This window comes from Megalobrama amblycephala, linkage group LG4, assembly GCF_018812025.1.
Source record: "Megalobrama amblycephala isolate DHTTF-2021 linkage group LG4, ASM1881202v1, whole genome shotgun sequence".
NCBI classification, from domain to species: domain Eukaryota; kingdom Metazoa; phylum Chordata; class Actinopteri; order Cypriniformes; family Xenocyprididae; genus Megalobrama; species Megalobrama amblycephala.
The window spans coordinates 35,705,863-35,716,717 of NC_063047.1; the positions used below are offsets into that span (position 1 = coordinate 35,705,863).

Here is a 10,855-nt window from a genome sequence, read left to right on the forward strand (position 1 = left end):
TTAAGATATTTTTGATGAAATCCGAGAGTTATATGACCCCTCCACCACTGTCAAGGTCCAGAAAGGTACTAAAGACATTGTTAGAAAAAAACAAACAAACAAAAAAACGACGTGACTGCAGTGGTTCAACCTTAACGTTCTGGAGCGACGAGAATACAAAAATAACAACTTTATTCAACAATATCTTCTCTTCAGTGTCATTCTTGTACACTGTTTACATTCAGCGCCGCCATTCTGACATAGAACCTGAAAGTGTAAACAGCATTTTGCGATTATTAAAAATATTTAACGTAGTATTCATTTTATTTCTCGTCGTTTTTGCCTAGCGTTACATTATATGATCACGCTCTTATTCATGCAAATGCATTTAAACCATTCAAGCATGACAAGTTAAATGCATTTAAACTATTCAAGCAGTTAACAGGTTTATTTACAGTGAACTCAAGAACTAAGAACATGAACAGATCAACCAATGTAAACATGACAAAAACTGACAACGAACAGAAGGAAACAGAGCTTAAATACACTCAGCAAACCAATGAACTAAATGATCAGTTCCTGTGCCTGTACCACATTGAATTCTCTTTCACGCTTGAACGGACAAAAACACACAAAATAAATTATACCAAAATGGCCGTTTTGTCGAGGATCCTCGTAATTAGTTAAATAAAGTCTTAAATGACCGTAGAGAGATGTGAGAAAATGGGATGCGTGTCAGATCCGTGGCATGTACCGCAGGTCTTAAAGTGACAGCAGCCTAATAAACCTGCTGCCTGATCATCATTAATGTAAAAAAAAAATAATAATAACTCGTTGTTCTTAACTGAATAATCTTTGTCGCTTTAATAAGGACTAATCTGTATTTAATTTATAATTTATGCAGTGAAGACTGTGAAGTGTTTGATAACTTTATTCAATTTCCGTATATATTCCTGTGATGGCAAGGCTGAATTTTCAGCATCATTACTCCAGTGTTCAATGTCACATGATCTTTCAGAAATAATTCTAATATGCTGATTTGGTACACTAGAAACATTTCTTATTATTACTGAATGTTGAAAGCATTTGGGCTGCTGTCACTTTTGATCAATTTAATGTGCCCTTAATGTGCACTTTTCATATGATTTTTAAGGGGATCATAAAATATATACTTAAAATTTCAGTCAAATTATAATACTCAGTGTGTAAAACAGCAAACAGTACGTAACATTAATCTGGTCATGATTATGTCAGGTTCTCCCAGTCAGCAAAGTCATCATGCATCAAGCGAGTCAGCGAGACTGAAGGATGACCAGATGTGCTTGTTGTCATGTTGTACTTTAACACATAGTGTTTCCAGTGCCCGTAAACATTGTTTGGAACATGGAATGCTCACTCGCCTGAATATGTTGATTCCACTTCATTTTTACAAGCCGAGGGTGCATGCATCATTTCTGGCATGCATGGGCGCTCACCTGTGTCAGGGATGTGACACGAGTTGCAGCTCTAGCTAGTACTTCCTCTCTGCTCAGATGATTAGCCCAACACATTTGCAGTGAAATTGATTAATTGGCAATTAACAATGTGATTAAATTTTGTTGATTAATCATTGTTCTTATTTGTAGTCTGAATGTCACACTCATTATGCAGTGGATGTTGGGTAATGGTATATTGATTCCCCTTTGAGAATTTCAAACCAGCTTCAGAGTGATGGTTTGATTTCAGTTGAGCAGAGGACTTGGGCTTTATGTGTCACCCAATTAAGCTGTATTTCCACAGATTGAAGGGTAGCACTGATCATGTTTCTCTCTTGGTGGTCCCCATGGCAACCTCCTAGTTAACAGCATATATCAGTTGTGGAATAATAATTTAGCTGTCTGGATATATGGCAGTCATTTTACATGATAGACAAATCACTCTAATCTAGCCCATATTTAAACCAAGACATCTAGAAATGTCACTTTGGTAGTACTTAAGCATCTTAGAAACAGACGTCCTTGGCAATTATTTCAAATATATGACTCTGTGGAACTTGATGAGTCACGTAATGTGAAGAAAAACAAAAGAGAACACAGCTGCTTTTGTTCTTAAATGACAAGAACCCCAGTCTCAGTGCTACGCTTTCATGACACTCCCAAACAACAGTGCATAAAATGCTTTCAGCTGGGATTTTGAACCTTTTCAAAATGACTGGTTTTGAACAGGTTTCTTGAACAGAGGGTTTAGGCCATTGGTTGGCCAAACATATACGTAAGCCATTAGTTGAGTACAGAACCATTACTAATATAGGTCAGTATTAATGATTTTTTTTTTTTTTTCATTTATCTTTGTTGGTCAATTTTGTATATTTAATTGTGTATGATAATGTCCTGACATTTAGATTAACTTTCTGTCATGTAATGTCCACTTAAATTAATCTTTAAAAACACTAATAATTTAATAACACTGTTGAGTAATCTTTAGCAGATCTCAAAATGATTTTCAGACTGTACATTATAATGTTATGATGTCTAAATTCTTAAAAAAAAAATTTTTTTCACTTGCTTGTAGTTTTCTTTGCATATTAAAGGGTTAGTTCAACCAAAAATGAAAATTCTGTCATTTATTACTTACCCTCATGCCGTTCCACACCAATAAAACCTTCGTTAATCTTCGGAACACAAATTAAGATATTTTAGTTGAAATCCGATGGCTCCGTGAGGCCTGCATAGGGAGCAATGACACTTCCTCTCTCAAGATCCATAAAGGTACTAAAAACACATCTAAATCAGTTCATGTGAGTACAGTGGTTCAATATTAATATTATAAAGTGACGAGAATGTTTTTTGGTGCGCCAAAAAAACCCCAAAATTACGACTTTATATGGGGATGGCCAATTTCAAAACACTGCTTCATGAAGCATCGGAGCATAAGTGAATCAGTGTGTCGAATCAGCGGTTCGGAGCACCAAAGTCAGGTGATTTCAGAAGTTTGGCTTTTTGACACGCGATCCAAATCATGATTCGACACAAAAGATTCATAATGCTCCCGAAGCGCACCAAAATATTCTCGTCGCTTTATAATATTAATATTGAACCACTGTACTCACATGAACTGATTTAAATATGTTTTTAATACCTTTATGGATCTTGACAGAGGAAGTGTCATTGCTCCCTATGCAGGCCTCACGGAGCCATCGGATTTCAACTAAAATATCTTCATTTGTGTTCCGAAGATGAACGAAGGTCTTACGGGTGTGGAACAGCATGAGGGTGAGTAATAAATGACAGAATTTTCATTTTTGGGTGAACTAACCCTTTAAGCTAGGATAGGAGAAAATATTTTAATAATAAAAATAATTGCATACCTTATTTTTAACTAGTCCTATAAGCACATTCTGTAGAATTTCTCCAAATAAATTTTTTTTTTTTAATTTGCTGCATATATCATAATAATGACATAGCTGGCATTTTGAGCCATTTTGAAATTGTTGACATGTTGAGCCACAAATTTAGAAATGTTAAACTAAGCTAAATGCTGAGTTCATAATGAGCAGAATTCATCCTTCAGCTGTTTGGTATTGTGCCGCAGTCTGAGCTCCGAGTCTAACACTGAACATGCATCTGCAGCAACAAAACTATAAATTGAGGTCTGTATGAAGGTTAACACACCATAATTGCACCAATTTGAGCCCTGATTTAATCACTGAATGCGTAACGAATCATCTGCGCTGTCATAAATATTTAGAGCAACTGTAATAGACAGATATGAGCTGAAGACAGAATTAAAAAAAAAACTCGGCAGTATGTCTCAAAAAATATTACTCCTGGAGACCTTTATACCATTTCCTGTTGTCCTGGATTTAGACTTGTGCTGTGTCATGTTGGCCTGGGGTGGGCTTGAGGGATAATAGTCAGTAAAGCACCAATATGATGATAATGAAAACCAGTTGAGCATTATTCCACCAAGTTGGAAATCCGCCCAGGCTGATCGCATAGTTTATCTCTCACTGTGGAGTCAGAGGAAGTCAGGATAACCCTCAATCTCTGTTTCTGATCACAGATCAGGCCGTCAGCTCAGCGAGGTCTTTGTGCAGTTGCCCTCCAGGAAGGAGCTCCCTGAATACTATGAACTGATAAGGAAGCCAGTGGACTTCAAAAAGATCAAGGTACGTGAATTACAGTACGTATTTTATTTCAGTGTGACCCTAAAGCCTACACGCATCCGAACATGACACGTTATATGTTCTGCTGTGACGTATTATCGTGCGATCAGGACTGGCACACTCATTACTCCGGCTGGATAATAACAGGATTACTCTGCCATAGAGAATTGGTTTTTGTTGTAAGACGAAATAAGCTGATGTTTTCGTTCTTATAATGTCGGTGGCTCTTATTTTCTGTTGCAACTCTAATTGGCAATTTCCTCAGTTGTTAAAGTTGCACCCTATAGGTGAAGGATGTTTTGGTGTTCTTGTTTTTGCAGGAGCGTGTGCGCAACCACAAATACAGGAGTGTGAGCGATCTGGAGAAAGACGTCATGCTGCTTTGTCACAATGCTCAGACTTACAATCTAGAGGGCTCTCAGGTGAGTGAATAAATGGATTGAACATCCTCCATAAATTCTATGAAGTGCTTGTCATACATGCAAATATTAAGCATGTAATTACTGTATTGTGTGCTATAAAAATAGGATTTTCTGTGTGTCCGAAGAAGTTTATTACTGCCAATTCCCTGATGTATTTAATTTATTTATGTAAAGGATTATAAGAACTGCGCAAATCAGTTATACCTATTTCTGAATATCACTTTACACAGTATTCATGGTGGATTGTGATTACAGGATTACTTACCAGATTTTATCTGTGTGTTTGAAATCAATATTTCATCTCTTCTGAAATCAGCACAATCTGGAGATGGTCTAGACATCTACACAAATATAATCAAATCTTTCAAACAGTTCTTAGCATCCCTTTTTATTTTTTGTAGATCTACGAGGACTCCATTGTTCTCCAGTCAGTATTCAAGAGTGCCAGACAAAAGATTGCTAGGGAGGAGAGTGACGATGACAGCAATGATGATGACGATGATGAGGAAGAATCCGAGGAAGAGTGTAAGAATTTTCATTAACAAAGGACAAATTTACTGATACTAATGAAATTAAAGCTCTACAAAATCTTGTACTTGCTTGAGAAGTGCAGTTTTCCTTCCTTTTTTGAAACAGGATGTTTGGGTGGCAACCCTTTTGAAAGCCATTAAGCCACCTTTTCCCTGTCTTCGAAATCATTTATTTCCAGTGGAGTGTAGTAAGGGAGCTTTGTGTGTGCATCATATGCGCATGCATAATTTTCGCATCCAATTTTAACATGAGGTGCGTTGAAATATTTAAACCTTTGCAGTTAAATTGGATCGGATGTGATGTATTTTAATCAAAACTATAAGCGTGAGGTGACAATTATCTTTATTTTTGAACTTAAACATTAATCTTTAAACATTATTTGTTTAAAATGAGCAGTTTTACTCGTTGATAGATTTATTTGTGAGGGAATAATTACCTAATGATTTTACTGGAGTCTCACACACATGATGTACAGTCTATGCCTTGCATGCATTAATTTGAACCGCGGCAGCTATTATGGGAGTGGCTTGATGCAGCGCAGGAGATGCAGATAACTTGATCTTGACCCTTAAGAAACTTTAATTAGTGCTGTCACGTAAAAAACAAACAAACATCTGCTTCAAAGGTAAAATTGAATGAATTGCTAATTACAACATTGAAATAAAAATATAAAGCTTGTACATATAGCCTACTAGAAATCGTGAATAGGCTATAGCCTAAATAATTGGGAATCAAGTAAAAAAAAAAAATTCATTTATCTATTATAACTTTTATCTCGTTTTAGTTGCTTGGCTGTTTTCTTATAAAGGTCCAGAAATTCGTCAAGTTGTTCGTCAGGTGTCTTTTTGAATTATATGATGTCATTACGTTGCCATCATGATGCCAGCCAATCTCTGCATTGCTGATCATGGTTTTGAGTATCGATACATCTGCCTTTTTTGAGGAACACGAGAACGCACAGTAATCGCAGACAATTTAATCCAGATATTTTACTCCAATCCACAAATTCGTTTGAAGAACCAAATTAGCCAGAGTTCAATTATCACTATTAGAAGATCTGGCATCTGTCAAATAATCTCAGATGTATTAAGCGAGGTACGAAGAAGGGACCCCTGGTCATTTGGTACAACCACTATAAAACATGGAAAATGATGTAAAATGTTTTAAAAACGTTTATTAAATATAAAATGTTTGATTGTCCTTTTGCTAGCTAGATATCAGCCTGTTAGCATTGTTTGAAAATATTGTCATTTGGTATAACCAAAAGTGTCATTTTGTAAAACCGAAAGACTTTTTTGGTGACAAATTTTGTCCATATTGTAAAAAAATGACAAAAGCTGTGTTAATTGATTATAAAAACCACATAATCTTATTGTTAACACTTAAAAATTAATTATATCCCCAATTTAATTATTTATATTAATGTATAACAATTTAATTATATTAATTATATCCACTTAATAAAACTTAAAAATTAATTATATCTCCATTATGTTTTTTTACACAAATTTTGACAAATTTTGTCCATATTGTAAAAAAATGACAAAAGCCGTGTTAATTGATTATTATGTTCAATGACCCAAATATATTAAAATATTCAATATTCATTCATTTTAACATAGAGGATCACGACTAATTCATGGCCGGTTTGAAGGTTCTATGCGACTGCTACTAGGGGATGAAATGTGGCAACCATACATAAATGTTGAAATTAGTGGAAAGATGACTTAAGGCTTTAGTTACATCACAGCATGTACATGATTTTCTACTTGCTAGTCAATTGCACTGACATTCTCAATCGAGAGCATCTGATTGGACAAAAATCAGTTCAATGCAGGATGAACCATTTGTATTTTTGAGAGAAGACTATCTACTAAAAGTGAATTTTGTTATTTTTATTAAGTACACTGGCGTATTGATGACCACAAAGATGAAAGCACAAACACTAAGGATTTCATGAGGTCTTTAATGTTTAGTTTCCAATTGACAAAGCAAACAGGTTAACTACAGAGTACTGAGTTAGAAAGATGTGGGTGGCATTTGAGATGGGCCTTTAACAGATGTGTCATGTGTTGACAGCACGCCATATAAACATATTTATAGTATATCTGATTATATGTAAGTATGAACTTGTGAATTTATATAAGCTCATTTGTATTTATATCTCTGTTGTTGAGTTGTGCTATTTTTATTTAAATTCTCTTTTATTACAATTATTTTCTTTTTTTTTTTTTTATCCAAGCTAAGTCAGTGAAGGTGAAAATTAAGCTGAATAAACGGGACGAGAGATGTCAGGACAAAGGCAAGAAGAGACCGAGTCGTGGAAAGGCCAAGCCCGTGGTTAGTGATGATGACAGCGAGGAAGAACAGGAGGAGAACGTAGGTCCACCATTCCTCTCATCAGTTAGACATGTCATTGTACAATCTGTTTAGCCAGTTGACATTTAACTTAATTAGACATCTTGTAATCAAAAACCTCAGGTGCATACATTGACATTTGATTGAACATGCTTCAGGATATTATCACCCAGAAAAAACCGCCTTTAATCGGGCGCTTATGGGACGGCTAACCGCAAAATGTAGCCCACAGACAGCGTCTAAAAACTATACAAAGAGATTTATAGATGCATAGCCACATGTCCTTATCTTTCAACATCTAAGAGGTATTTGAGGTGTTGTTATGCAGTTCCCTGAGGGAATAATTTATGAGAAAAAGGATATACTGTGCCCTTAAAACTCGCTTTCATTCCTCTCTCTTTATCCCATCTGCTGCAGTTCAAGAGGAAAATGTAAGTCTGTCTGTTTCTCTCCCTTCACGTGCACTTTTTTTCATTAGTGTGATCGGTTCATGTCTGAATGTCAGTAAATCGCATAGTCTCCTCATATCAAGTCAGTGTGAACATGTCAGAGCCGTGTGACCAAGGCCCATGAATCAGTGTGAGATTGTCTCATTATCCAGAAATAAGGGAGCGCATTCAGTAACCAGCTCAGTCCACGAGTAATGAGCCTCGGCAGACCAGCAATCAGTCAGGTGTGGCATGGGGGTGGACGCGGGTCACCAGAGCTCTAGCATAGGGCGATCTGTGGTCTACACTTGCTTGTAATTTCATTGTGTGTTTGTTTTCAGGAGCAGTCAGAGGGGAGCCAAAGCGACGACGAGTGAGGAGGAGATGAGCTGATCATCAGCATTCCTTTCACACGTTTATTTGCTTCTTTTATTGTCTTTCCTCACCCAGCTGAACAACGCTTGTGCTTCACCTGAGGCTTCCAATATGATTGATTCTATTCTCTTTTTTGTTTTATTTTATTGTGTGTTTAAACACTTTGTCTTGCGCTATTGTCCCACTGTTGAATACGCTACAGTGAGGAAACATCTTTTCTTTTTTTTTCTTTTTTTGCACCTTCAATAGCTTACAGTTATTTCCCTACACGCAGTGAGGTATTTTAGAGATGATTTCTGTATGCTTGTACATAATTTACATTTATGCAATGTTTAAAAAAACATGTTTGATAAAAAAAAAAAAAAAAAATCAAAATTGCATCAAAGAACGTCATTTATAAGCTATTCAGACCTTCTTTTTTTTTTTAAACCTTACCCTTGGTTAAACCAGTTATTTTTATGAAGCATATCAAAAAGTATTCAAGTGTTACTTAAAGTGAAGTCCTCATAGTATTTCGTATCATCTAGATTAGATCATATATTATAGTGACTTCTATATTGTATTGCATGCAGCGCAAAAGCCAGCAGAGATTACAGATGTGTTTAAGATCGGAGCATTAATCAGCCCTGTACCGTTTCAGTGGTATGTGATATACGAAGCTTTCTAACATATACATAGATGTGGCGCATTCTCTTTTTCCTATTTGGTGTCTTTCCTTCACCAGTTTTATACTCTGCAGTGCACTTCACCTTCACTTTCTTTAACATATTTTTTTTCTTTAAAAAAAAAATATATTTTTTGATTTACAATAGAGTATCTCACAATATTTCAATACTTCAAAGCTCATGTAGATAAGACAATCACAATCAGTATTTTAAAGCATATTGTATAAATATAAAACCAGGTCAGATTGGCTACCTTTTTCTTCTCTGGTTATTTTGTTTTATTATTTTCACTTTAAAAAACAGTGTTTTTAAGGAATAGGAAGTTTTTAAAAAGGATTAATTGCTCTTATACTGTATTGGTTGAAATATGTATTTCAGTTTTGAATGAATGTTATTGCTTTAAAATTTACTCATTAAGGCACTTGCATTACTGTCAATGAGAACTCTTTTTGATCTGTTCTCATGTGTGCCATTGTTCATTTCTGACATCTCTTTTGTATGTGCTTTTATTTGGTAACTCCTCTAAAGTGTCATAATCTTTGCTCACCTTGCACACTGTCTTTGTGGTTGTAGCTCTTAGCCCAAAGTAAACATCACCCATGATAACCCTTCTCTCTTTGATCTCTGGTGTAATGTCATGCTGATTGTCTTCATGAAATAATTGTGGCTTGATATATTTTCATGTTTGCAATGCACTTCTACTAACAGACATGTGAAATCAATCCTTTAAAATCAATGTATTTTTGCAACCAGTCATGATGTGCTAGGAGCATTTGCTATATACCAATATTATGTTTTAGATGTATATGGCATCATCTGCTTTATTAAAATTAAAGCTTAATAACCTTAATACTAGTCATTTGAGATAATTACTTACTTTGCAGTTGCTGTTTACCTAAAGCCACTAAACTACAGTAATTACAGTGACAGTCCCCAAGCAAAACACTGAGATTAAGTACCTTGCTCGGGGTTGAAATAATAATGAGATATATTCTTCAATTACCCACACATGCAAGTGTAACGGAGGCCAGCTAATAAGAGCTGTACGAGTAAACCTCACTGCCCTGGCATTAGCAGGTGCATTAGAGGTGCATTAGCGACTGACACTAGAGACTGCGGTCTTTAGCGTCGTTGTTAGCGCTTCCGCCTCCCATGCCAGAGACGGCGGTTTGAGTCTCACATGGACCATTGGGGTTACACAAGCAAATCTGTAATGTCTAAGTCAGACATTTTCAAACTGGGCTCAAGGGGGTGCTGGGTGTCTGCAAAAAACAATACTGTTTGACTGTTCTCTTTAAAAAAACGGTTATCATTCACTCACTCTTACAGACCCCCTAACTTTGCGTTCCCTCACAAATCTTTTGAGTTCTTTGTGAGTAAGCGCAAAGTTTCTCGGAGGAACAAAAATGTTTTGTAAGGGAATGCACAACTTTTGAGAATTTCTGGAAAGGATCGTACGACACTGAAGACTGGCATCAGCTTTGCCATCACATGAATGAACTACATTTTTTTTTAAAAGACTAAACAAATAATATTAACAAATCTGAGGCCTAGTTCACATGTACATGAATATTTTTATAAACAGATTTTTCCACCTTCGTTTTAAAGAAAAATTGCGTCCACATTAAAATGCAAAAACAAGCTACGAAAAGCTGTCGAGAGCATGCCAAACTAACAGGTGGCGATATAACCCTAACCGTAAAGCCATGTTGGCCAATCATAAGCCTGGAAAGTAGGTTATTACTGGTTCCGGTTCCGCTGTCACAAGCCAAAATCTCTGGTTTCACCGTCTACATGACAATGCTGTAACCGGAATTTCTAAAAATCTTCACCCTGGCAAAAGTTTTCAAAATGTTCGGTTTCAGTGACCAGATACTGCGTTTCTGTGTGGACGAATGGCTAAGCCACACAGAAAAAGCTGCAGATTTGAAAATAGCCATGTTCGTGTGGACA

At 36.0% G+C, this 10,855-nt stretch overlaps 1 protein-coding gene across 5 annotated transcripts in view; it reads left to right on the forward strand.

The window, feature by feature from the left end:
- smarca2 (SWI/SNF related, matrix associated, actin dependent regulator of chromatin, subfamily a, member 2) overlaps nucleotides 1-9,752 on the forward strand; it is a 57,816-nt gene extending 48,064 nt beyond the window's left edge. For 2 of the 5 annotated variants that reach the window (XM_048189066.1, XM_048189068.1), the window contains exons 30-35: nucleotides 4,021-4,126; nucleotides 4,444-4,545; nucleotides 4,947-5,070; nucleotides 7,319-7,455; nucleotides 7,852-7,865; nucleotides 8,204-9,752. In XM_048189066.1, the coding sequence (XP_048045023.1) occupies nucleotides 4,021-4,126; nucleotides 4,444-4,545; nucleotides 4,947-5,070; nucleotides 7,319-7,455; nucleotides 7,852-7,865; nucleotides 8,204-8,255 (535 nt within the window). In that variant the 3' untranslated portion in view covers nucleotides 8,256-9,752. Of the gene's footprint in view, nucleotides 1-4,020; nucleotides 4,127-4,443; nucleotides 4,546-4,946; nucleotides 5,071-7,318; nucleotides 7,456-7,851; nucleotides 7,866-8,035; nucleotides 8,147-8,203 lie in introns of those variants that run through there. The other 3 variants (XM_048189069.1, XM_048189070.1, XM_048189067.1) reach the window with 2 other exon arrangements.
- Nucleotides 9,753-10,855: the final 1,103 nt, after the last annotated feature.